The sequence below is a fragment of the Triturus cristatus genome, chromosome 10 (genome assembly GCF_964204655.1).
Source record: "Triturus cristatus chromosome 10, aTriCri1.1, whole genome shotgun sequence".
Taxonomy (NCBI): domain Eukaryota; kingdom Metazoa; phylum Chordata; class Amphibia; order Caudata; family Salamandridae; genus Triturus; species Triturus cristatus.
Window position 1 is genome coordinate 1,231,651,153 of NC_140593.1, and position 27,459 is coordinate 1,231,678,611.

Sequence of the window (27,459 nt, forward strand, 5' to 3'; positions counted from 1 at the left end):
CTGAATTCAAGATTACAAAATAGGGTGACTTCATTAGATACTACGGTGGCATTTTGTTTTAGTGGGCTGAATACCAGTAAACAGGATCAGCACGTCATTCTCTTTTGTCAGTGACGCTGTCCCCAGAGTACGGCTGCTACCTTGTCAATTCAGGTAATGCAGTGACTGGCAGTGCTGGCAGGATGATTCCATTTCAGGGGCACAGGCCTTCTACCTGTGCCTTTGCTAGTGAGGATGCCAAGTGACTCCCCATAGTTAAAGATGTGTTCTCCGCCTGTAACTGGAGGCCCTCGGTGCGAAGGACGATTTACCTGCAGCAGATCCAGTCTACGCCGACTAGGATGAGCCAACCAGATCCAAGCGGACTGCATGGGGCAGTTTCATCCAAACGAGAGATCCCAATCAGGTTTGAGGTGCTGCGCCACTCCTGCTGACTCCGAGAAGGTTGACCCCTCAAACTTCCAAATGTCACTGAAAGCCACACCCTACAGAAGCAAACCCTCCACAGTCCCAGTGAAGCTCCCTGCAGTGAATCACGCATCCCATCTTCATCATCATCAACATGCGCAAGCTGTGGGGCACCTGCTCCATGACTAATGGTAGGAACCGCCCCGCAAAGCCTTTATAAAACAACGTTGAACAGACAAACTCCACAACTAACTACCTATCTTCCACCTCCACTTCCTTTGAAAGAACCTCAGGTAGTTTTCATTCCCATTCAGAGAGGTTTATACAATTATCAGCTAGACATCCTTATCACTGCAGCAGAAGAACTAAAAAAAACTCACAATTATGACCTGTAGCTTTTCTTCATCAAACTAATGAAATACATGAACTATAAAACCACCACCTGAACCTCAAGTTGATTAGAAATCAACCATTTCAGGCCACCTATATAGCGCTTAAGGGTTCTTCACGTCTCAGAAGTACCTGGCCTGCTGGGAAGGGGTGCAGCAGCAGGACCGCCACCAGCACATCATCTTACGAAGGAAGCCGCAGTCACACACTGGATCCACCATCTACCCCATTTCACTGCGATACACAGTCCACATTGCAGGTTTGCCAGACGTATTGAAATTATCTCAGGAACAAGTAAATCACATCACAAGTACCTTGGTCTGCCTGTACCAATTACCCGTGCAACCCTGGACCACCTTCAAATTCTGCTCATCAGAGAAAGAGTCCATCACAACACTAGAAGGCACAGCATCACCACACGCAAGCCTCATAAATGAAGAAAAAGAAAACAAAAAGACCGCTAATCCTTCACTCTGGAACAACATCCCTCTTCAGAGACTCACCTGGAGCTCAGGAAAGGACTTTAAAACTCTCCCCTGAGAAACACCCATTATCACTCCTCACAATTTCACAACTGGGCTCCAACAACAGCCCAACCAGGCTGGCATCCCAGACCTACCGCGCACACTCCACCGACACATTGTTGGCTGCTTTAGCCACAGCTTTCTCGCAAACCTGTTTGTGCAGCACTCGCTGCTGTCCTAGCTAGGCTGCCAACCATCCTGCAAAACAGGACAAGAGAACTTTGGGTATAGAGCAATGGCTGGTTGGTCCAGAAAGCCACAGCCTGCCTGGGTCTGACCTCGAGTGACCTACGAAGACCATACAGTGTAATTTAAGGTGCTCAAAATTCCACCATGGATTTTTTAATGCGGATCTCCCATTATCCGAAGCCCCTCTTTCAGCAACTGAATTCAGTTAGGAGCTGCTATTTTACTGCTGTGAACAGACAGAACACTGTATGCTGAACCAAAAACACCAGAGGAAAATCTGGTACCCACAACCTCCCAAAAAGATATTGGGCCTTAAAGCCCCTCAATGCCCATCCCCTTCCCTGAAAAGGGTCAATGGACCTACAAACTGGGAGGGAAAGCAGCCCAGGATACAGAAACTTCAAGTGGGGTGCGGCTGTCTCAAGGCACCGAAACCTCTTTGTTGGAGATGGATGGGAGAAGGATCTCAGGATCCAGTACATCCTGAGTAAGGTCTCAGGAAAGAAAACCCCTCAACCAGAGAGGCTCTTATGACTCAGAAACAAAGGAAGGAGATACTTCGGAGTACAGAAACCTGAAAAGAAGATGGGGGGGGGGGGGGGGGGTATTTAGAAGCTCCTGGAGCTGGTTGTGGGAATACAGAACTCTGGGCCAAAACCCCCTGAAGCTGTCTCGGGGCTTGCGTCCCCAGAGCACACAGAGAATAGTGTCTTGCCCCCTGCTAACTTCACTCCTTACCACACAGACTTCTCTGGAAAGGTGTAAGAGTTTCATGGTCAGTTCAAGGGTGGGGTCCTGTCCCCTAGTCTTCCCATTTTCATACCCTTCGATTGTGTCTTCTCTCCCTCAATCAGATAAGATCAGAGTACACAAGACCTGCCCGCAAGCCAACCTGTGTGTCAGTCCCCTCCATCACCCAAAGATGGTCAATACAAACCTACTTTTGCCTGACAAACTCCTCTGTTACCAGCTTCTTAATGTCGCCGAATTCAGAGTTCTTCTCCCTATGAAACACAAAAACAGTAATTTCCACATCACTCGAGGTTGGTCTCATTCTGTCCCCGCCCGTCCCTCCAGAACATAACATGCTCGGGCCTGATTTAGAGTCTGATGGACGGGGCACCCCGTCACGATGGAGCCCCCCGTCCATCAGACAGGGGATCTGCCCGCTTGATTGAAAGTCCGGTAGACTGCCAGGTTTACGTGGACAGAGTAAAATATACTCAGTTGGCGCAAACATTCTTCCGACAACCCGAGGGATTACGGCCTGTCAGAGGTACACAACAGTCTGCCCTTTTTGGAGTGGGAAGTCTGATGCCTTTATTTTAATTATCCCCATGGACAGTAAAAAATAAAAAAAGATCCCCCAAACCACTGGAGAAAATCCCATGGTGTCAAGCCATTCGTTTTTTCTTTTTCAACAACTTCCAAAAAGTTGTAAAAGTTTGGTGTAAACGTTCATCACCAATGACAGATGCACAACAAACCTAAATGGCTTTGTATGAACTGCAAAAGCGGTGGTTCGTACAAACCCAGAGAGCCCACCACAGGGCGGCAGTGAACTCTAAATGCAGTGGGCGGAGTAAAGGTAGAGTGGTGGATGTAAAGTCCTCAACCACTCTGAATGCCTTTAGTCTGTCCACCAAACTCAGGCCCTTAGTAAGGAAGGGACATAGTGTGAAATGCACGCCTCCCACGTCCACTGCTCCCACTGGGCATTACCCCCCCCCCCTCCAGACCACCAACTATCCCACACAATTAGTGGTCGATAATGAACTAAACAAGATGGATCTGAAGAATGAACCTACGCTGGGTCCAGTCGCAGTCTCCGAAGCGTCTCCCATATGACGGCTGTAAGACATGGAGAGGGATAAGGCAGTTAGTGAGGAGGATATGCATGAATGCCCCTTCCCCCACTGTCCCTGCTTCACCACATTTACTCACCTTCCTTCGCCACGTTGCCTTTCATGAAGATCAGGCTGAGGATCACAGTTAAAAGGCCCAGCTTGGCCGTGCTGTCATCCCTTGGGAGACACAAAAGGAGTCAGTCTCATTTGCAGTACATGGGTGCTGCCCCTGCTTCGCCCTCCCTCAAGCTCACTTCCATATAGTCGGCCTGCCTAGCTTTAACTCTAATGTACTAATCCTGCTCAACTATTGCTCATTGCCGCTGCCCTCCAAGCCCTGCCCCCATGCCGCTGCCCTCCAAGCCCTGCCCCATGCCGCTGCCCTCCAAGCCCTGCCCCATGCCGCTGCCCTCCACGCCTGCCCTCCATGTCCTGCCCCCTTGCCACTGCCCTCCAAGCCCTGCCCCCTTACCGCTGCCCTCCATGCCCTGCCCCGTTGCCGCCACACTTAACTAGGTCTTCTTTTTTGCTGCTCTGTTACATACTTGCCCTGGGCCCCCTTGCAGCTCCTGGCCTACTCTGATGCCGCTGGACTAGCCACACTACCAATGCCCCCTGAACTAGCTGCGCAACTGCTGCCCCCCAAACAAGCCCTGCTACCGCTACCCCCTGAACTAGCTGCGTTTGTTGCGTCCTGAACCACCTTCGCTACCGTTGCCCCCTAGACTAGCCCAACTCCTGCTACTCCCTGTACAAGCTCTGCTCCCACTCCTCTGTACCAGCCCTACCCCTGCTGCCCTCTGTAGCCGGAATGCTTCCTTGCTGTGTCCTTTCTACTGCCGTCTATACTAGCCCTACTCTCTTGCTGCCCTCTGCTGTGCCCCTTCTCCCTTTTTTATTAGCCCTCTCCTTTCCTGCTGCTTTACCATCCCTGCCTCTGCTGTGCTCATCAGGCAATGTCCACCCCCCTTGAGGGTGCTACAATACGGCCATCTCTCATCTAATATGAGAATAGCGCCCCTTGCTGCTCTCCTTCCCAGCCTTCCACCTAGAACCAGTTCTCTCTACCCTGGCTGCACCCTCCTGATTGATCATCTCCGACACCCACCCTCTGCCCTCCTTCCATCCCTGCCCCCATGCTACCCCAATCCTCCAGCCAACACTGGGCCAGTGACAGGACAAAGCTCGCTCTTACACTTTCATCTTGTCGCCCTCCAATCGCTCTAGGGTGTTGAGGAGAATGTAGGTGTGATTCTTGGTGTCAATCTCTGTCAACTGCAAACCGAAGACCTGAGAGGGTGAGAGACAGATGTGTGAGGGGCAGAGAAGGAATGTGAGAGGAGGGTTGTGAGAGAGGAGAGACAAGAAACAAAGACATAAGAGGGCAAGAGGAGAAGTGTTGACCAAGAGGGGAGATAATATAGAATAGGGGCACCGAAAAAAAAACATGTACCCAGGGGTATACATGAGCATACAACTTGAAAATTCAATTCATGTACAATCATACACTACATATAGTATTTAATGACGAAAAATACTAGAACACCTGGGAGACTCGCATACAAGATAGTATTTGAGTTTTTGAAAGGTGGACAATAACCGAAAACATAGAAAGTGCTCTATGCTTCGATGATCACATGGTCAACTGCAATGAAGCAGTGCAGTAGTGTGTATAATACAAGAAGGCAATAGAACAACAATGGAACGTACAAAATCTGTACCGTTTAAATGCCTCGCTCCTTCGGACACCAGTATAGATGGTTTATCTGTGTTCACGCTGCTGTGTCAACAGCGTTTCGACCAAACAGACCTCAAGGGTCATCATCAGGATTCTTATACAGATGAATGACTGGAAAGGGTCCGTGTCATGGGTGATGTCATATGTGAGGTCATAAGCAGAGCATGGCAAGGGCACAAGTTATAGTTACTTCAGCTAACTAGAACAGCTGAATTTGTGGGGTTTTTTTTCACCTTAAGTTCAAATGTCAGGTTTAAACTGACATTTTCACCTTACTATAAAGGTCCTTTTTTATTTCAGTGAATTTTGCAATGTCGTTTTTTCAGAGTTTTTTGTGATGTAAAGTAAGATTTTATTACACACACAACTATGCCAACCCCCTACGTTCACACACTGCTGTCACCCCTCTGCGGGCAGCCAAACCTCCATCGTGCATGGCCTTTCACCATGCATGGTATGGAGCTGGTTGGCGGGCTGTCCTGCCCCAAAGGACAACACCCCACTTTTTTCTTCTTTTTCATAAGACAAAGGGGGTGGGGGGGGGCTTGCGCTGACTTCTGGGAGTCCTGTAGTATCACTGCAACCCAAAAAATTCATTTTGGCCCCAAGCATGGTCACTCCCGTTCTGGATAAGGTACCACGAGTCAGGATACCCCTCCCCTACCCCCTTATACCTTCTTTTTTCATTTATTTTTATGACACAGGGACAGAGTTGGTCAGCCAATCAGAGTGCAAGGTCCCACGAGAGCAAAGGGACTGATGGGGACCAAGATCCGCCTTAGCCCATGAGGTTGCTCTTTTACTTGACATCGTGCGCCCGCGGGACTCTTGCAGGAGTCCAGCATATATAACCGTTCAGATATTTATACATTTTTTAACGTAATTTCTCAAAAACTACTGACGGATTTACACTATATCACAATAAGCACACTTTCTGGGTGACGATGTAGCTTATTGCCATATTTTGTTTAATGCTGTTTAGCCATTTTAGCTGCAACGTTGTCTGAAAATTCCTATGGAAATTGCACGGGGAAATTGTATTTGGGATACCCTTTTTCTCTGCCTTCCCTTGACGGATCACCCTGAAACTTTCCAGAAAGGAGCAAAGGTGGATGAACAGAACTTTTTTGGGGAAAGTTTCATGAAGATACATTAAACGGTGTCAAAGTTATTACCAAACGAAAAAAATAAATTTCCTATGGTAACTAGGTCCTAACTATGAATACACAGCAGCGACTGCCTCGGAGTAAAAATAATAATACATAAAACATTTTTGTTTTTTAGCAGTGGGGAGAGCAGATTAATTTTTAAGCAGTCCAGAAAAGATCCTTGGCGTAGAGACCAGTCGATCAGGGTGACCTCGTGGGGTATGAGGATATTTCATATTTAAGCCGGTACCCAGAACGGGAGGTCAAGTAAACGGTAGAAGGCTTGAGTTTGGAGAGAACAGGTTATAGAGTTCAGGCTCCAGGGTGTCCTGAAGTTGTTGGCTGTTTCGCGGGTATCAGTACAGCTTGGTGGACGTCATGAGAATCGAGGCCTCATTCGTTTTGATCTTGGGTGTCAAAAAAGTGGACGAGTTCTTCACTCTTTGTCAGAACTGGGGATTATCAGGTGAGCCCTTGGCTTCATCGCTGCTTTCACAACTTCAAATATCTCTTAGGTTCTGTTTCTTGCATGATTAATTCAGATCCTAATACATTCCGATTCCACTTCAAAGATGTTTGTGCGCCAAGAGCTGCAGAAGAGTGCAAGACTTGGCTAAGAAAGGCGTTGGTGCCAAGAGCTCTCAATGAGTCTGAGGCGCTGTCTCACTTCATTAAGTGTTCAGCGTCCCACAAATGAGTGCTCCTGTCCGGACAGGTTTCTCTTTAAGGGACAACACTGTCCATGAGCACAGTCAATGTACTGAAGAAATCTGGAGAACCAAGCAGGACTTAAGTGTATCGAGGTTGAGGTTATTAATATCTGATCATTATTTTAGGACCGTTGGGTTGACCATGTGCTATAGATTTGGAGGAGGACAATAAAAAAAAAAAGCAAAAATGTTCGGCCCGGGGGAGGAGCCAAGATGGCGACCGGGACGGCAGCGTAGACTCCCGGCTCCGTGAACCTCCGCATCCCGCACGGATATCCTGCCTGAGATCCTCAACCTGTGCTGCGTGGTCGTGTTTCTGAAGGAGAGGGGCTCCCGACTGTGTGACTCCGAGGTTTCTAGCCGTGCTATCGCCGGAGAAAACTGCATCTGAACTTTGCGGCCTGTGCGGCCCTGGTGCCGGGGCATCGAGTGGACGCCGTGGCCGGGTGGCAGTGCGACAACAGCGGCCGGTGGTGACTGGGTGGAGTCGGCCCACCGGAGCGGTGCCAAACTCGGCCTACATTTCGGCGTGGTCACTTCTACTGCCCAGTGTAGCTGACCGAGTGCATGACCGGGGGTGCAAATCTTAGATCCTCCGGTGACTGCCCCTGCCTTGCTGGTGAGCTGCCCGGCCGCCGTCCGTATCCTGCCCCGATCATTGCGGGCCGCCCCCGGATTTCTACGGGAGCTGGTCCGTGGAGGGGACGACTGTTGCCCGTGACCACGGATAGTTTTTTGCCTGCCCCCGGAACCCGGTCACCCGCGACGTGGACATCGCGACGCTTGTCCCGGGGTCCCGGCCCCGGTGAGGGTCGGGCATACTTGGCGGCCATCTTGGGTCGATGAAGCCTACCATCCTGTCCGCTGGGCCGCAGCGGGCCTGTGAGCGTACGATTTTTGGGAGTGTGGCGGCGAGATCACAGAGAGCTGAGCTGGGGTACGGCGACCTCCTCGAGGCTCTTGGTACTCTTCACTCCTCCTTGGTTCATGGTTTCGTGATCTTGGGGAGTAAGATCGATGGTGTGGCGTCGGAGTTGGGGCAGTGGCGGCCCGCCTGTCCGCACGAACACAGAGTCTACCCACACTGCGCGCAGGAGGACGCTGTGGCGGCCACCCCTGAGGTTAGTACACGACTGGACGCCCCGGCCAGTATGCTACAGTGTGTTCGACCTACTGAGGGCCTGATCTGTCCCGGAGGTGTTGGACCTGAGTGGGATGTGGTGGCCTCATCCCGTGCATGCCCTCCTGCGACCCAGAGACAACTCCAGCAACTAATGTCTGCTTTGGCTGCTTCTGCCTTCCTGAACCTTGCGTGCAGTGCAGATCCTAGGGCAGCACTGGGAAGCCTGTTTCCTCACGCGGCGGACTGTGTTGATGCTCAGAGACTTCCACCCCACCTGTGTGCGTCGCTTCTCTGTCGTTGTTGGACATTCCTCTGCCTAGGAACATTGGGTATGGTGCTGGGTCGAGGGGTTGGCATGGGCAGAATTCCACAGAGTGGTCAGGGATGAGGCTGGCCCCTCGGGGGTGGTCGCCTAGTGGACGGGCGGGCTTGGGGTGGTGTGCTTCTCCTGACATGGCTACTGGCACAATAGGTGCATAATGCTCCCCATCGTGGTTTGAGAAGATTGTTTTTGTGCTGTTCCTTGTTCACTTTAGGGGAATCTTACCGTGCGGGAGGGAGAAGCCGGGGGTCTGTTATGAAGGCCCTCCTCCAGTTTATAAATACTTTCTCTACCCCCCCGTCTGGTGGGGGTCCTTTCCTACTTCTTTTTCCCTATTCTCCTACATTTCGGGTCTGGTTCCAGGGCGACAGGCACACTGCTGGGGGGGGGGGCCGTACTCATCTGCAGAGGTGCAGGGTGGGGGGTTGGGGGAGGGGATTCTGTATTCTTTCATCTTTTTTCCATGGCCTCCTTTTTCTTCTCTGATTCTTTTTGTTTTTCTTTTTCTGGGATCAGCGTGATACACCTCCTTTTGCTAAGCCTCGTTGCCGTTCCATGTGTTCACAACTTCCGGGGTGTTCTTGGGGAGTTCTGGCGGGGGACTGCGGGCGCAACTGTATACTATGTTTTTCCCCCATCCTGATGTTCTTGTGTTTGCGCCATTGATCGAATAGATTGCTGTAAATCGCTAACGTTCATTACTCTGCATATCCGTGATCGTTGTTTTAAAATTGCTTGTCACCTGATCCTTCTGCCTTGTTTCATCATAAAATGAAAACCTCTTTCTCCTGGTGCCCTACTTACGCTGTTCACAGTATTAGCAGTACGATTTTGCTCCCCGAAGTGCTGCCTGTGTTTATACTTGTCGTTATTGCTCTGATTGCTTAGCGGCCGGCCCTGGGGGGTTGTAGGCCCATACTTGTTCTTATTGACCTGTCAATAAAGGTTTTCAAAAAAAAAAAAAAATGTTCGGCCCATTCAACAGCAACCGGGGAAGGGCCAGAGAGGCAAACGAGAGCTTTCCCTGCAGTTACCAGGCCTGGTGCAGCTTCTTTGAAATGAGCGGGCTTCAGGGAATTTTGCATCAACTCGTCTGTCACAAAGGAGGCGAGAGTATGGGATAGGCTGTCCCTGGGCTGCCCCAGTGGAGGGTGAAGTCTAAGAAAACTTGATGATGGTTGGACATGCACGTTGTATTGGAATTTAGTTGCATTCATATTTCGCTTACTACCCCCGACGAGGCGTCAAAGCGCTTTTTCGGTGAGTAGAACGCTACTACGGAACCCATAAAGGATTAGTGTTGAATTAGTATAGTGAAGAATGAAAGTAATGAAAGTGGTGGATAGGTTAGTCAGTTATTTGGATTTGGAAGGATAGCGGAGGGATAGAAGAGGAAAAAAGGTTTGTATTTATATAGCGCTTGTTACCCCTGATGAGGGTGTTGAAGCACCTTTTTTGGGGGGGGGGGGGGTGGGGGGGGTGGCAGTAGCACGTTACTACGGAAACCCATAAAGGATTAGTGGTGAATTAGTATGGTCAAATATGAAAGTAATTTGAGTGGTGGATATTAGTCAGTTATTTGGAGTGGGAAGGATAACAGAGAGATAGAAGCGGGAGAAAGGTGTGCATTCATATAGCGCTTGTTACCCCCGACGAGGAGTCGAAGCGCTTTTTCGGTGAGTAGAACGCTACTGCGGGACCCATAAAGGATTTGTGTTGAATTAGTATAGTGAAATATGAAAGTAATTAAAGTGGTGGATATGTTAGTCAGTTATTTAGATTCGGAAGGATAGCAGAAGGATAGAAGAGGAAAAAAAGGTTTGTATTTATATAGCGCTTCTTACCCCTGATGGGGTGTTGAAGCAGGCTACTCCGGAAACCCATAAAGGATTAGTGGTGAATTAGTATGGTAAAATATGAAAGTAATTTGAGTGGTGGATATTAGTCAGTTATTTGGAGTGGGAAGGATAGCGGAGGGATAGAAGGGAAAGAAAGGTTTGCATTCATATAGTGCCTGTTACCCCTTAAGGGGTGTTGAAGCGCTTTTCTGGCGAGTAGCAGGCTACTCAGGGCACCCATAAAAGAATTAGTGTTGAAAATTAGTATAGTGAAATATGAAGTCATTTGAGTGGTGGATATGTTATTCAGTTATTTGGATAGAGAAGGGTACGTGGCGGGATAGAAGAGGGAAAGAGGTTTGTATTTATACAGCGCTTGCTATCCCTGATGGGGTTTGAAGCGTTTTTTTTTTTTGGCGAGTAGCACGCTACTCTGGAACCCATAAGGATTAGTGTTGAATTAGGATAGTGAAATATGAAAGTAATTTGAGTGGTGGATATGTTAATCAGTTATTTGGACCGAGAAGGGTTGGGGAGGGGTAGAAAAGGGAAAAGGTTTGCATTTATATAGCGCTTGTAACCCTGATGGGGGTGTTCAAGCACTTTATTGGAGAGTAGCACGCTACTACGGAACCCATAAAGAATTTGTGTTGAAAATTAGTATAGTGAAATATGAAAGTAGTTTGAGTGGTGGATATGTTATTCAGTTGGATAGAGAAGGGTAGCGGAGGGTAGAAGAGGGAAAAAGGTTTGCATTTATATAATGCTTGCTTACCTCTGATGAGGTGTTGAAGCGCTTTTTTGGCGAGTAGCACGCTACTCTGGAACCCATACAGGATTAGTGGTGAATTAGTATAGTGGAATATGACATTTGAGAAGTGAACCTGTTAGTTTGTTATTTTGATTGAAAAGGATAGTGGAGGGATAGGAGAGTGAAGTATTTTTTTTTTTTGGGTGGTCATAGCAGTAGGAGGAGGCTTTTGGATGAGAAAAAAGGGGTTGTGGAGGGGAAGAGTCAGAGGAAAGATGTTGGAACTGGGGTTGCCAATTCACAAGGGTAGCCTGGCTCGTGGCAGGAAGGCTCCCAAAGGCATTCTGTATACAGTAGTCGTGCAGCACACGCATCCAACTTAGCAGAGTAACGCACACAATAATACGACTACACACCACTTGTGTTTAAAAACAGGACTTTTTATGTCGTGTTCATTAATAACTGGGAATAACATATGCAGTGCATTTGTATGTATTCATTAACAACTGAATAGTCTTGGCAGTATGACTGTATGACTTACACAGTATAATAACTTATTCTCATCAATGACTGTATGACATAGTAGTATAATAGCATATACTCATCAATGACTGTATGACATAGTAGTATAATAGTATAGTAGTATAATAGCATATACTCATCAATGACTGTATGACATAGTAGTATAATAGCATATACTCATCAATTACTGTATGACATAGTAGTATAATAGCATATACTCATCAATTACTGTATGACATAGTAGTATAATAGCATATACTCATCAATTACTGTATGGCAAAAGCATTGTAAAGGCATATCCCCAACAAACTACCAGTAGTCCCACCCGCTCTAAGTAGGACTTCCAGTCATCACCATCAAAAGGGGTACATTAATGGGGGCTGTGGCGCTGGCCACGTGGCTTCCTTCCGCTTCACACGCTCTTGCTTTTATATCGTCTTTAATGTCCCGAGCCTCCCAAGGACCTACCAGGCTCAAGAGGTCCCGTCCCAGTCTCTCCCGGGGAGGGGCGGATGCGGGGCTGCCTCTCGAGGGGTGAACACAACTCGGCAACCCCCCTGCGCTACTCGGGTCTCCGCGCCCCTCCCCCCGGGAAAGTTACCTGAGATCTTCGGCCCTCCGGGGCCCTTGCGCTGGTCTCTTCAAGGCGCCGTCACTGAGGGAGGCTTCCGGGGAAGGCGCGAGTCCAACTACTCCCGCTGGGAGCAGCGCCGCTGGCGTGAGGCGATGACAGAGCTCGGGGAAGGCTGGTCGTGGGCGGGGGCGAGGCCTCTGACACGGCCGACGCTCCGTCACGTGATGGAGGTCGCGAAAAGGTCGTCCAGCCCCCTGACAAGTGCAATGGCAGCTACCCCGGGCAGCGGCGGTGAGTGTGAGAACAAATAGCGCTTCGCCACCACAGCGCTTCAGGACTCGGGCCGCGGCGGTGAATTTGGGAACAAATAGCGCTTCGCCACCACAGCGCTTCAGGACTCGGGCAGTGGCGGTGAGGTTGGGAACAAATAGCGCTTCGCCACCACAGCGCTTCAGGACTCGGGCAGTGGCGGTGAGGTTGGGAACAAATAGCGCTTCGCCACCACAGCGCTTCAGGGGCAGGATAGCGCACTACCAGTTTAGTGCTGACAGAACCAGTGGGGGCTCTGAGGAGGATTCTTGGCTGAGTCTTCAGCAGTTCTTCATAGCTGGTGATTCCTTATGGCGCTGATGGTACCCGGCCCTTTCTCCTGACAAGGGGTTAGTTAGACAGTTCGGGGGATGGGGGTTTGAGTTGGAGGCTACTGCCAGTTAGGCCTCTCCTGATGGTCCCTAGGGGATTCCCTCACACTGGGCCAGGTCAGTGGGTTTGGTCAGGTATCCTCACGCAGCTTAGCGGGCAAGGCCTAGACCTAGTCACCCCTAGTGGTATAGGTGCCCCCTCCCCCTTCCGCCTAAACTCCAGCACAGGGTCCCCCCCAGGTCAGTGGTACCTCAACAACTGACTAGAAAGCTTCCCGCCCTTTCTATTTATACCCCCAGGTCAGGTGACCTCTCTCTATTCCGGAAGGTTCCAGGGCCTTCTACATTCTAGGGATGGTCAGGGGACCCAGGCTAGTGATGTCACAATACCTAAGGGTTCTAGACAGCTCCTGACAACTAGGGCGCTACTTGAAAGACCGCCCCGCAGTAGCAGGGGTCTGTGGCAGCCATCTTAGTGGTAGAGAGCACCTGCACCTTAGCATTGACCAGCAATGGTAAGGTGCCCGAAGACCTAGAGCCAACCAAAAAGAGGGTGGAAAAAAAAATGAGGCAAGGGCGGAAAAAAAAAAAGGAAGATCACCCTAGGGCGGACAGGTCTAACAAAAGAGTTTAGAAAGGTTTGTTTTGGGGGATTGGTAAAGTAAAAGAGGTGTCAGATGATGCAAGGAGGGGAAGAGTAAGGTAGAGTCTAGAAAGGGCTATTTTGGGGATCATTGTAGCGGTATGGGGGTTTTGGATAAATGAGAGAGTGGGTGTAGAGGATATATTGATAGATGTATAGGGTGAGAAATAGGGTAGTGCATTGGAAAGAGTAGTATAAAGAAGTTTGAGATGAGTCAGAAAGTTGGGCTAGAAGATATATTGAGAGAAGTATAGGCCGAGACATAGGGTAGTGCATTGGACATGCTAAATTAGAAGAAAGTGATAAATATATAGATCCATAAGTACATTGAAAGTACATAGATGCATAAAGGAGGCAAGTATATGTAGATTAAAGATATTGATAGAGGTACAGGATGAGAAATAGGGGAGTGCATTGGATATGCTTTTTCAGGAGAAAAGTAACAGACACACAGATCCAAGTACATGGAGGTACATAGATGCACAATGGAAGAAGTACATGTAAAGATGCACCAGCTAAACTCCGGTGTTCAAGTGTTATTGGACTTTAATTATTATTATTATTATAACACCATTCTACATGTTTATACAAAGCAATACACAAAGATGGGTACATATTTATAGTACAAATAAATGCTTGTATACAGAGGGATATGCTGTAAATGTCTGTTTGCGTATGGTGCTTATGTGGGGAAGAGCCAAGCTTTGAGCAGTTTTCTGAAGAGAAGGCGGCTGTCACAGCAATGTTTAGCAAACGTTGTGTCCCCGGAGGGACGGCGGGTGATGGAGTTTTAAAGAGTTTGGCAGCTGAGGATTTCATCTTCATACCAAGGTATTGGAAGGTGGAGCAGGTTTCAGTTCCCAGTCGTTTGCATAGGGCACACGTTTTGTGGATTACAGCGTCTCTGAATGCCATTTTTCCTTCTCCGATTGCCCCCCCCCCCACCCCCCATCCCTTCAAGAAAGGTATCGTACGATTAGACAAAGTATAGTATGGGTTGGAACCCATCATTAAGACATTTCTGTCAAAAACATACGGTTGGGACCCAAGTAATTAATCGAGTCCGAACTCTCAGTCTTGTGTTGTCACCAACATGCAGTGGAGGTTAGTAGTAAGCAAGGGAAAGTAAGTGGTGGATTACACAGATATTTCAGTGAGATTGCTGGGGTTCATTCTTCTCAGAGGAAATCTTGACACCGGCAGTCTATGGGTCAAGGGTAGTGCTGCCCCTGCAGGCGAGATACGGTAAGTTTGGGGAGGACGAGGCCAATATTGTGCCTACAGACCCTTGGTACTCGGCCAATAGGACGTTTCCTCAGTATTAAGAGACTGAGCTGATGTGGGTGGGAGGGGGTATCTTTCTTAGTGGTAAGAGGTGTAGAGTTTGGAGATTTTTGTAAACAGCTGAACCAACTTACGTGGTAAGAGACTTTATGCTGGATGTGAACGTGTTTATAGCATTGGATAGCATGGGATGAGTGGGGCGACTGATCAGGGCAGGTGTCATCGTTAGGAGACCTATGAGGAGATATGGGAAACACAGGTACACCCCGTGGACATCAGGAATAGATGAACAACATCTGGAGGAAGATGAGGGGTCAAGGGTGTGGGCGGAGAAAGGGCAGTATATGTTAGGATAGAGGAGTAGGGAGGTAGGTTTGGGAGGTAGAGAGTTTGAGCTGACGTCACTGAAGAGGTGACTAGGGGAGGAGAAGTCAGGGGAGGTGGAGAGTAAGAGGATGTCAGGGGCGAGGTGGGCATGGAAGGAGAAGTAAGGGGAGGCGGAGAGTAAGAGGATGTCAGGGGCAAGGTGGGCATGGAAGGAGAAGTCAGGGGAGGCAGAGAGTTAGAGATCACTTCAGAAAAGTGGTGGAATACTCAGCGACTTGGCCATTGGAAGGTAAGTGGGGCTCAAACAATTCCAAATCGGAGTCAGACACCTGGATCATGCTCTTGCCATTTTTAGATGAAAATTAAGAGGTGGCCTTTGGGAACACAGGTGAGTATGTAACCGCAAGGTAAATTCAGCATGCACTCGACGTTCAAAGTTTATTTTAAGGCATGGACCCAGATAGCAGTGTTTTCAGAGAAAAATTTGTTTTCAGCAGCTGAATTCTTAGATAAGTTACAAGGGTAAATGATTTTGTAAGTGTTTGGTCTGGACTTGGAAAAGGGCTTAGGGGGTGTCAGGGGCCATTATGGTGGGAGGAGCAGAGGAAGCACGTAGAGTGGTGGGATGGAGAAATGTACGAGGGGGCTGTAGAGGTAGAGGGTCCACAGGGAAGTTGGAACAAAATAAAGCACAGAGTGCAGCTTGTGTTCTAGGAGTAAAGTTGTATCCAAAGGAAGAGACTAGCGCATGGTAGAACGAAAAATATACTAGTAAGATAGCACTGGGGAATTTGAGTCAAGTTAATACAATGTTGTCTAGGGGAGAAGGCAAGTGAGACAGGGGGCTAGAAACAATTCCAGAAATTGTTAGTTACACCAAAATAGAACTTTGTTAAGATATAATAAACGTATTGCAACAAAGAGCTAGTCTGTCTTGTTGTGTGCAGTTTATGAAGTATGACACAGCACACCTGGGGTTCGCTCTCTGCAGCCATTCCTTCTCCTTGTCCTGATGTGAAAGGGGAAATAAAAATGGAAAGATAATAGATTTGCACATATGAAAAGCAGAAACTATCTTTGGTACGAAGGATTGAAATGTGTAGAGAACCAACTTGGTAGAAAATTGAAGGGTGGAAAAACTGATAGGATGCGAAGCTACCAGATACGGCAACCAGAAGCAAGTGCCACCAACAGGACTGTTTTCAGGATAAGAAGTTGACCCGGGCACCTGTGAATTGGCTTTAATGAAGATGCCATTAAGAACATCAAAACAAGTCTAAGTGAGGAACACACAATAAACAGGGAGAGAATAAATAAAGCAACCCTTTCAGCAAAAAGGAACTAGTTCTGTTTTAACAGGGAAGGTTGGCCAGGAAGATAAAGGTGGACAGAGGAGTCTAGTAGCCTTAACTACAGGCACTGCCAGAAGCTGCTGTAAAGGAGACAATGCAAGCCTCAAAACGCAAGACAAGTTAGATATAAAAGGATTAATGTCTACAACTCACAACTGCACAAACTTATTTCAGGATCTTGCATAGATGGATTTGGTGGAAGGCTTGCTGGCAACTTCGCAGGATGCCTCGAAATCTGAGCCGAGGGAATTGAGAGACAGTGTTCTAGCCAGTTTCTAATTCACTACAGGCTCTGGAGCGGAAATCCATGGATGGGCGGCGTGAGAAGGCATCACGGTCTAAGCTGATGGAGTCGCTATGCCACCTCCTCTTTTTCTTAGTGAGTAGCCTGAACGGGTATCCAACATGGCTATCAAAAGACCTTGAGCTGCACAACATCCGTCAAAGGACAGAAAATTCTAGTGTCATATTTTTAGGAGCAGGAGGTTCACCCAACGCCAAGGAAGAGTCTGCTGTCGGGGAATGGTGTCTAGACAACTAGAGGTACCGGGAATGAGACTGCTTCCAGGACACAGGAGACTTCCTTCGTATAGTGCTTTTTGAGTGATAACCTTAGAACGCCTTTGGGAGAAAGTATTATTAGGGTGATAAATCAGGCAGATTTAACCTTAAGAAAGCGTCCAAGAAAACATCATGGTTGCACATGAACTAGGATCACGCTCCTTTAATTTTGTCGTGAGTTAACAGGGTTTGTGCACAAACGCTCCATTTTTTACATTTTTACGTTTAAGTTGACATGTTTTGAGACGAGGACGTTTGGCACACATTCCATGTGTGCTTGCGAGTGATAGTGTAAGCGTTTTGATTACAAATAAATTTAATCTCATTAGACATTCTGTCCACGGAACAATTACACTGAGCAAACTGCCCTTGCATATATGGTCTGTCTGGATACAGCTCTGAAATGGTAGAATCAACAATGGCAGCAGGATCTGAACTCGGGCCCAGTGTGAACGGGTCCGGCTTTATTATACAAACTGCCCCTAGCCTTTGTTCAGAACAGAAGCATTTCCATGAATGGTCACAGTCGCCTTGTGCCTGAATTCTAGCCCAGCTGCATGGTATCACTATCTTGCGGAGGACGGCGGCCTGTTCTACATCAGGCTGGTTTCTCGATGAAACACGCACATAGATAAATGGGGAGTGTGAGAAGTTGGCCTGGTATATGATGTTCACTAGTTAAAGTGACCACCTTGTACCATGCCAAGCAACCCTTATGGTGTGGTTGTAAGTCAACCTTTTCGGACCAGCTGTCCTAGTGGTAGCGTAGGCTAAGCAGTCTTTCAGGCTAAACTCGTTTAGGCATGTGAAGCAAGCTGTTTTACCATATGTAACCCCCCTTTATACCAATGAAAGGACACCACAAAGATATATATTCAAAATATATATGTATTTATTACTCAAAGTATCCCCTAGACTCTTTATGAGCACAGGAGCACAAATCGTTAAACAAGAAAGTATTACAATATACAGAAGTTGCACTTTATATGGATAGGCCCTGGTGGCCGCTCAAACCATATACTAAAATAGTGGTATAAATACCACGACTAGGAAAGGAAAAAGGCCTAGGGCCTCTAGAATCGCTGGGCCTACAAGGAGCTAACTTCAGTTATTGACCAGGAGGTCCACGGGTCGCGTGTGCAGTGAGGAAAGTTACACGCGGGCTCCCATAGGTTTTCAAGGGGTGCGTAAAAGTTCAAATGTTACTGCTAGAAGGGTCTTCTGGATGGACTACGAACTTAAGACTTAAAACCTAGACATTAGAGATGTTACTCTACACTTGTGCACCGGAGTGCCAGCTTTACCTCACCCACAGGAAGCGGGTGCATAGGTCTCGAAGTGCGTCGGGTTTCGTCTATCTGTTCAATGGAGCCTGATGACAAAGATGCTGCAGGCGGCCGGTCCAGAAGAGATGCGGTGGATCCAAGGGTGGATCGGAGTTGTAGAAGACCTGTAAGCAGAGGGGACAGTGTTCACAGTCACTAGCCAGTGACGGACGTGGCACAAGGTAGGTACCAGGTGATGTCGGGTGCAAACAGGTGAAGAGGTGTAGCTTGTCTCTGCAGCCACGTGGTCCCTGAAGGTAGACGACGTCCAGGAGTCGGTTCACGAGCTGTCCCACGCAGGCTCTCGCTGTCGGCGGTGTCGGCGACTCAAAAGAAGCAAACAAGCCTTGGCAAAAGCAGGAGTCGCAGGAATTGAAGAAAGCTGATAGCTCTGACCAGCAAGGTCAGAGGGGCTGCTCCTTTGGAGGGAAGCAAGGGCCAGTCTGGAGCAACCAGACCAGCGTCGTAGTTTTCAAATAGGTTCGCCAAAATGGCCACTAGCCAACGGGCCAGCGCGTCGAGTCGCAAAGTGCAGAGGGGCCCCACGCAGATCGTGGAGATGCTGGAGGGCTCACCTTTGGTGCAGATGCTGCTCGGATGTTGGGCTTCTCAGGACCCAAAGCACAACTTGGAGGGAGCCTCTGTTGTCGCGCTTGCAGCTTGTCGAGTGTCTTCCAAGATGGCTGGCTCCACGTGTCTCGGTGCCTCCACGGGTTCCTTCTTTTCAGGGACTGTGGATCGGGCTGTGAGAGGTCTGGAGGTCCAGTTCTTGTCAGTCTCTGGGCTCGGGCTCCGGCTGAGGCGGCGGCAAAGCAGACGTCGATTCGCTGGTTGGTGCTTGCGTGAGCAAGATGGTCACTCCCTGACCATAGGGGAGATTTCCTTCAGTCTTCTGTGCAGCAGAACATCGAAGTTCCCGTCTTCTTATTGTTAAGTTGATTCCAGGATGTCTGAAGTCTTAGGACACAGCTCCTACCTTTAAGCGGATTCTAGGGGCCGGACTACCTGCTAGGTCCCTCCCTAAGGGTGGGACCAGGAAGGGGGGTCGTTACACCCCCAATCCTTTGTCCAGCTCGCCCCAGGTCTGGGGCTGGTGTGCCCCAGGACCGGTTTGAACTGGCATATGCACCGAGGCTCCTTGTGAGCCTCAGGCATGTCTGATTCCATTCAAGCCCTACCTGACCAATACACAAAATCCTGTCTGGGGTGGTGCACGCACCTCCCCTGGCAGGAAACCCTTTGTCCACGTCTCCCAAGCTGGAAGGACTCCCAGCAGCAGGAGGGCAGACTTGTGTCTGTGGTGGCAGCGTCCATTTTGTGGAGCTGAGGCTATGTCTGATTTTACCCGGGGTTCAGGTTCTGTACATGTCGTGTCCCTCTAGAAGGGTGGAATGCTAACCCCGTCGCCAGAATTGGAGAGGGGTTAGTATTCCAATTCGTATGACACCTTACTCGACATGTTTTGATAAAGCCAAACCAAAGTTAGCATTTAACCGCGAGGTTCATAATGCACTTAAGAGTATATGGTATGGCGATATCTGGAAACGGTAGAAGGAAGTTGTTCCGACCACTGCAGACAGGCTCAGCTCATGCCAGAGCGCCATCTCACATGAAACCAAGCACTCTGCCTTCAGGATTGTTAAGGCCTGCCATAGGAGTGACTTATAGGTTAACATGTGTACCATTTAAGGTTAGGTATAGGTATACTACACCTAAGTAAGAGGTGGATACACCAACTTACCCCAGCTGAGTGATCAGCCAGTTGTGTCAAATTGCTAGGCCAGGCCAGGGGTGGCACAATACATGCTTCAGCCCCTGGTAGGCCTTGGATACACCAATGCCCTGGGTACCTAGTGTACACTGGTACAGGGGCTCACAGGGTGATCCAGTTCGAATGGGTTATGCACCTAGGGTACATGGAGTCCATTTTAAAGAGAGAGCAGATAGTTGGCCTGAGATCCTGCCATTCAGGATCTCAGGCCAACTAAGTCGAAAAACCAGCTAGACACTAGGCAAAAAGTTGGGGGTAACCATAGTCAGATATCCACCTTCCTACACAACCCCCCCCAAACGAAGGGAGATAAGGCTGACCTTGACCAGGTAAGATTATATTGCCTAAGTGGCCATATAAGGAAGAACCAGCACTGGCATGGTTACCCCCTGTCTCATGGTCCACTAAGCAATCCCTCACTCTAAAAGTATCATAGGGTCTCCACCATAGGGAATCTCTACCTTTGGTATGTCTTTGCAAAGTAAAAGGCTGGTGTTGAGATGGAGTACTGAAGTGAGTGTCCTCAAAGTGAGGCCTCAGCTTCCTCCAATCATCCTCCACCATGGATGCCTTTCTTTTCTTAACTGAGTTGCACTGTGCTCTCAGGGTCAGCCTCTGGCTAGCTGGAGGCTGGGTCCCTTTTGTGGGCTTACTGGAGGGACAGGTCAGGTTTGGGGCCCTAAGGTCCCATGTTTGCCTGTGCCCAACAGAATCCCTCTGGGGGAGGTCCCTAACTACCTGTAAAGGGGATCCCTCAGGAATGTGTTTAACCATCACCTGGCTAGGGCTACTAGCCAGGCAATCCTCAATCTTTTGATGGGGGGGTTCTTGTGGACAGGGGCCCTCTTGGGGTCCACTGGCCTCCCTGACCTCTGCAGCCCTGGGCTGACTGAGGCAGGGTAGAGAGAGGCAGGCTGCCTGCACCAGACTGGGTCCCACCTTGGAAAGGTCCACTGACATCAGAGGCTCTGCCAGGCCAGGCCTGGCTGCCTCTGGGGCAGTTCCTTCACAAGGGGTGGGGTCAGATCCCTGGGGAGGCTGACCTTTTCCTAATGTCTGGGGAGAGGGAGACTTTTCTTCCTCCCCACTACTCTCTGTTTGTGTGGAGTGATCCATAGTTTCAGGCTTCACTACATCTAAGTCAGTCTGAGTATGGACTGAGACCATTACAGTCCTGCCAACCTTTTCAGGGGGGCACTCAGTTTGTGTTTGAGCTGTGACTGTCACAGCTCTGCCAGTCTCTACAGGGAAGTCTGTCTTCGCCTGGGCGGTGGCTACCACTGCCCTTCCAACCTTTTCAGGGAGGAAATCTATTTGGACAGGGGTTGTGGCTGGCACAACCCCACTACCCTTTTGTGAAAGGCCTACCATTTTAGAATGGGTGTTTTGTTCAACTCCAGCCCAAGCTGTTCAACTCCAGCCCAAGCTGTGAGTTCTAAGTCATTCCCCAGTAAGCAGTCTACAGGCAAGGTTGGGGACACTGCCACCCTCTTAGGGCCAGTGACACCTCCCCAGCTGAGACATACCTCTGCCATGGGATGACTGTTCTGTTTGCCATCAATGTTAGTCCCATGTCCCATTTAACGTTAGGTATAGGTATACTACACCCAAGTAAGAGGTGGATACACCAACTTACCCCAGCTGAGTGATCAGCCAGTTGTGTCAAATTGCTAGGCCAGGCCAGGGGTGGCACAATACATGCTTCAGCCCCTGGTAGGCCTTGGATACACCAATGCCCTGGGTACCTAGTGTACACTTGTACAGGGGCTCACAGGGTGATCCAGTTCCAATGGGTTATGCACCTAGGGTACATGGAGTCCATTTTAAAGAGAGCAGATAGTTGGCCTGAGATCCTGCCATTCAGGATCTCAGCCCAAGTCGAAAAACCAGCTAGACACTAGGCAAAAAGTTGGGGGTAACCATAGTCAGATATCCACCTTCCTACAGGGAGTTAGAGCACTCCAAGGTACCTGGCAAACCCACATTCACTCCATGCGCTCCAGGATAGGCCGTGCTATGTACGAGTACAATTACACGTATCCACATAACTAACACAACGATTATAACGGTTGAATATTTTTCACCATTCTTGTAATGCTGTTTACAATGCTCCGTTTCCTTCTATTAATCATTACAGCGAACGTATTGAACACATTAATCCAATTGCTTCAATAAATGTTTGAAATGCCTATTTGTGTATTCCTTGTACCACCCTTTGGGCAGGTTTAAGATAACAACGAAAGGGAAGATCTGATTCCACTATTTCGATGGGGGAATTAAGGTTGTCGTGGTCTGAGGTTGCAGACACCATCAGGTACCCTGCGAGGTTTAGGGGTCCAGATGGTGCACTGTGAGCTAGCCAGGAACTAGATCAAAATATTCTGATGGTAGGAGTGGACGTAGTCTCCATAGTGTTGATGCTTATGTTGCCAAAACGCACAGTCTTACGGAATTAGTAGGAACCGTATGAGAAGGTCTTGCAGATAGCCCTTCATGAGAAGATGGGCTACAAGTGGCACCATTGAGACAACCTACATCCCTGTCGGGCCTGTGTGGGGAGTTTTTCATTTCTGGGAAAAGCCCATGATTACACATCATTAACCACAAATTACTGATTGTATGCCTACCTAAAAAAAAAAATATATAAACTTTTGATATTCAATTACTTTAATGTGTGAGGATAACTCCTAGATCATTTCCACCTACTTCTACATTCGGTCTCAAAAACCAGGACATTTTAGAATAGCTGAGGGTGACCACACCACCCTGTTAGACTCAAAGCTCACTCCATATGGAGCACAAAAAAAATTGAAGGCCACAGACAGGACAAAGCTTGCACTGCACTGGATTTGGCACAAGTTACTGACGATCCTTACCGGCAAGGAGCCCTTATGTCCTGCTCATCCACAACTTTCACAGGACCCGACTGCCCCCAGAACACCAGCAACCTCAAAAGTCCCCTTGCTGCCACCACACACAGGAAACAACACGAAGGGAGCCCACCAACCTTCTGAAGCGTCTTCCCAGCCTGGTTGACGATCTCAGAGTAGACGTCCTTGTATTCTTTCACCACGTTCTTGATAATGTCTGCAGGAGAGATTGACCAACAAGTGCTAGGGTGTTATGAAGGTGGATAGCACAGTGAAGCCACTTAACATTTGGGATGGGAAATACAAGTTTCCAGGCACTATTCCACCACACGCTAGTCGCAACATGCAGAGACGTCTACAAGCTGCCACATCCAGTAACTAATCTAACCACATCTTCATTTCCATACTGCCACTTTACAGAATGTCTTATTTGGTAGATAGAAAATCTCCACAAAAAAACAATAACTCTGAAAGGCTAGAAGGGATAAAGCCAATCACCTTAGGTATTTCACAGTCCCACCAAAGTCATCCTCTGAATGACGTGGAAGCAGTTACACCATTTAATTACCCCTAGAATGGAAATGCCTGACAAAGCCAAGTACTGTTCACACCCTCTACGCACATCAAGATACAGCTCAGCATTCCAGCGAGTCATCATATGTAGCAGCACACAACTCTGCACAGTCCTACTCACAAGCTAACCCTCCAACTTGGACCGCTGCAGTCTAAATACACCTTAACACCTCTGCCCTCAAAGATCAACTTTCCGGTCACAACTCCTGCCCCAAGCAAAACCTGGGCTGTACAGTACCATCAGACAGTCTCTTTCCCCAGCAGAAAAGGGCATGGACGCCTAGTCGTATCAGGGTTTTACACCCTCTACCACACACTTCCTCTACAAATATATCTCCAACAGGACGCTAACCCAGCAGGATATTAAACAAAACTAACTGCACTTCACAATCCTTTCCCTCTAAAGACACTTTAAAGCTACTTTCCCAACAGCTCACATCCCTACCTTCATCGCACATGCCTCACCTTCAGCACAACTCAGGCCACACATCACTTCCAAACCTTCAAAACCTTGCCTTCCCCATCACTACTTTTGGACACAGTTCTTCCACTAGTTGAACTCACACTATGACATGCAGGCCACATGCCTATCAGCCAGTTCACCCAGCCACATCTGAAGAGAGACACACCCCTGCAACCTAACCACTGAGAGCCGTGGACCACACAGACCTACCTGCACGTTTGATGGGCATTTTCTTCTGATCCTTCACCAGCAGGTACTGCACGACCTCAGCCACCTGAGGGAGACCAGGAGGGGAGAGGATGAGAAGCAGGACTTGAGTGTACTTATCCTAAGAGGGACAACACCCCAACCTCACAAAAGCCCCTCACCTTGCGAGCCACCAGCTCTGGCGAACGCTTCTCCAGGTTGCGCTGCACCTGTGTAGGAGTCTGGGTTTGGGTCAGAGAAACGTCATCATCCATGTCCACATCTTTTCCCTGGAAGAAGATCACATACAAAGAGAAGTTGCTGAAAAAGTGTTTAGCAGCACACTCCATGGCATACCTCAATAAGAATGAGTTAGTGAATGAGTGAGTGAGTGAGCTAGCTAGCTCCTAGGCAGATGGCAGAGGTCTGTCTAAATGTACGTTGCATCAAAGGTTTAAGACCGCTTCATACAAGAGTGTGATTTTATACATCTACTTGTCTAAGGGATGGAATGCTCCTAAAATCTACTTACCCTGTATAAAATTCCACGTGGCCCATTTGATGTCATGCAGTGAGGTGGCAAATTAGTACACTTGAGTTCACAAAATGTTAAATAAACTGAGATATTTGCACTCCAGTGTCTAGGTTGCCAACTGAGAATCAACAAGACCACTCACAGTCTGACCTTTTCAGCTTAAGCACACTGTACGATTCCTGGGCAAATCACTCCATCTCATAGTGCCTTAATTTCATTGCATCCCACAATTGTGAGCATGCACCAAGCGCAAGATCAATCGCTGGCTCGCGGGTTACAACTAGACGAACTCTGCAAGCTCTGGTCACAGTCAGTATGTCAAAACTAATTATGAGTGAAAGCCTGGCTTACACGAGCAGATGTTGCTTTTGCACTGATAAAAGGATTAATGCACACGAAGAGTTTCCTATGCGCGAGTCTACTCACACAGGATAGAGGAAGGAGGGAAGTGGTAGTTCCAGGTGTGAATACCCAGAGTTTGTGCACATCTGCAAACTTACGTTTAATGCAGTTTACAAAATCCTTTTGAACCCATTCTCATCCTGGAAAAGAGTGAAAATTTACGCCTGAAAAGTGCAGGAGTAAAAAAAGTTTCTAATGTGGGAAAAAATGACCCCCTCCTAAAAATACGGAAGGGGTGATGGGAAAGGAGCTTCACCGTGAATTTACACTTCTCTGAAGGTTTTCACAGGAGCAAATATACATGAACATTTGCGCTTTTGTGAAAAAAAGAATTAAACCATATTTGGTACGAGAATGGTTTCCAAGCCTAAGTCTGTAAACACCTGAGAACTTCTGAAAGTTGCAAATGAGCACCAGTGGAAGGTCAGAGAAATGTGTCTGCATTTTTGTGAATAATTTATTTTATTTATATACTGGCCTAATGGTTTGCATGAATTGTGCCATATTTTCTCATATACTCTCATTTAATTAAATGGTGTAGTAGAGAAATGGTATTTAAAGTTGCCCTTAAAAAATGTACATGACAGTTTAACAAAACTGCCTATAACTTTCATCCTTTTTATTTGACCAAATTGCAATAGTTTCCAATTGTATTTAAAAAACAACCGGGAACCTTTTTTTTTTTTTACTTCTTTCTATTGGCATTTTCATATCCATCAACAGAAACATTGCACAGCGTTTCCAACTTAGCGGTGTACAGCTCTTCCATACAACAAGAGCGCATCTGGGAAGGTCTCATCGTTCGCACACCGAGCTCAACTAAAGTTTAAAAAAACATTTTATGCCCCATGCGAGTCACTGACCTGCTGGTATCCCACGGTTCCCTGCAGTTTGGCATCTCATAGGGAGTGTTAGGTAGTGTTATAATGTTGTGCGCAAGGGTCCTTTTGCCTGCCGGCTTCTTGAGGGGCAAGTAATAGGTATGTCTTCAGGGGTCCCCATATGTCGTTGGGCCTGGAGGCTGAGGGTAGCAATATGTGGTTTGTTGCTCCTGACAATAGACTAAGTCCTGCAACCATTCCTTAAACTTAGTGGCCCTGCCACATCCCCATCTACACGTTACTTTACGCTTGGTCAACAACAGTCCAAGTGATAAAAATGGCCTAGTAGATGCTTCTATGTTTTCCGTGTAGCCCAGCAACGCCACAAGTGGGGTAAGGCGTATCTGTGCGCATTATTTAAACTGCTCACCCTAACAATAAAGGGTTCTGCATTCTCAACAATGAGAAACATTCGGACCATCCATATTGATGTATAGGACTTCTCGTCCAGTGGACAAAACAAACACGAAATCTTTTTGACCTCAGCCGTAAAGAACATGTTTTGGGCCACACCTGTGGATTCATAGGTTTAGTTTAGTGCTGGTTAGACTTCATTCTCAGGTCAAAATTTATGTAACAAGTTGCAGTGTGCAACTTTAGCAAAGTTGCCACTGTGCTGCCTTTAGTTCCATGTGCCCATACTTGTCGCCCACAGGACCCTGTAGCCAGACAGTTTTCAGCTCTTCCGGGGAGATATGCTAACAACTCCTAGGAGAGGATACAATAGGGGCCTGCTCCTCATCCTGTCCCTTCCCTCCTGTAGGAAGCCACACAGGTTATCGTCCAAAGCGCAAGCTTAAAAAGGAGGAATCCACCTTTGAAGGGCAAATGGGTAACACATGAAAGAGGGGATGCTCCATTGTTCAGACACACAGGCCGGCACTTGGGACAGGAGAGAGGAAACCAGTTGCCAAACCGGTTTTCCAGGGGTGTGTAGCCCCTTTGGTAGCCATACCTCTGGGTTGGGCTAGGGAGTTCCATATGCCAGAAGAAGGTTCAGCCATATTGGAAGGGGCAGAATGGTGCGTCCTAGGATGCCCAGATACCACACTAAGTAGTTGTAAAGTGGGAGGGCATTTTCTGAGCATAAGTAGGGCACTCAAGGCACCCCGAACTCAGATTTCGACTTGACTGGAGGAAGGACTGCTGGTTCCACGGTGCAGCAGGGCAGTCCTTCAAAGAGGCTGCACCGGCGTGGACTGCACCTACTGAACCACTCGCTTGCAAACAAGAGGGATTGTGCCTGCCGTTTCCTGCTCAACGAGAAGCCGTCACCAGAGCCCAGCCAAAGCGAAGCGACTCCAAAGGTCAGTGAGTTGGCCTTCTGTTCACAACACAGGGGCACAATAGCTGATAAGCCTGCTGGGGTAAGTTGGTAGCCCAAAGTCTTCAAGCTACTGCCAACTGCTGCCGTCCCCCCAAGAATGAGTTATCAAACCAGAAGGGATTGGCGTTTGACCACAATACTGGGCGATCAGTAGTCCAGTAATGACTGGACTTCTGCCAGCACCGAAAGAACTTCGAGGAATGTTAACTCTTTGACCAAGATCACCTCACTCAT

General features: G+C 48.3%; 1 protein-coding gene across 3 annotated transcripts in view; it reads right to left on the minus strand.

Annotated features, from left to right (window-relative positions):
* LOC146797156 (non-structural maintenance of chromosomes element 3 homolog) overlaps positions 1 to 27,459 on the minus strand; it is a 73,326-nt gene that overhangs the window by 11,053 nt on the left and 34,814 nt on the right. For all 3 annotated transcript variants that reach the window (XM_085629842.1, XM_085629841.1, XM_085629840.1), the window contains exons 3-9: positions 24,263 to 24,370; positions 24,105 to 24,168; positions 22,996 to 23,075; positions 4,554 to 4,648; positions 3,456 to 3,535; positions 3,320 to 3,362; positions 2,453 to 2,515 (exon numbers count right to left, since the gene is read on the minus strand). In XM_085629842.1, coding sequence (XP_085485968.1) covers positions 2,453 to 2,515; positions 3,320 to 3,362; positions 3,456 to 3,535; positions 4,554 to 4,648; positions 22,996 to 23,075; positions 24,105 to 24,168; positions 24,263 to 24,370 — 533 coding nt within the window. The remainder of the gene's footprint in view (positions 1 to 2,452; positions 2,516 to 3,319; positions 3,363 to 3,455; positions 3,536 to 4,553; positions 4,649 to 22,995; positions 23,076 to 24,104; positions 24,169 to 24,262; positions 24,371 to 27,459) is intronic.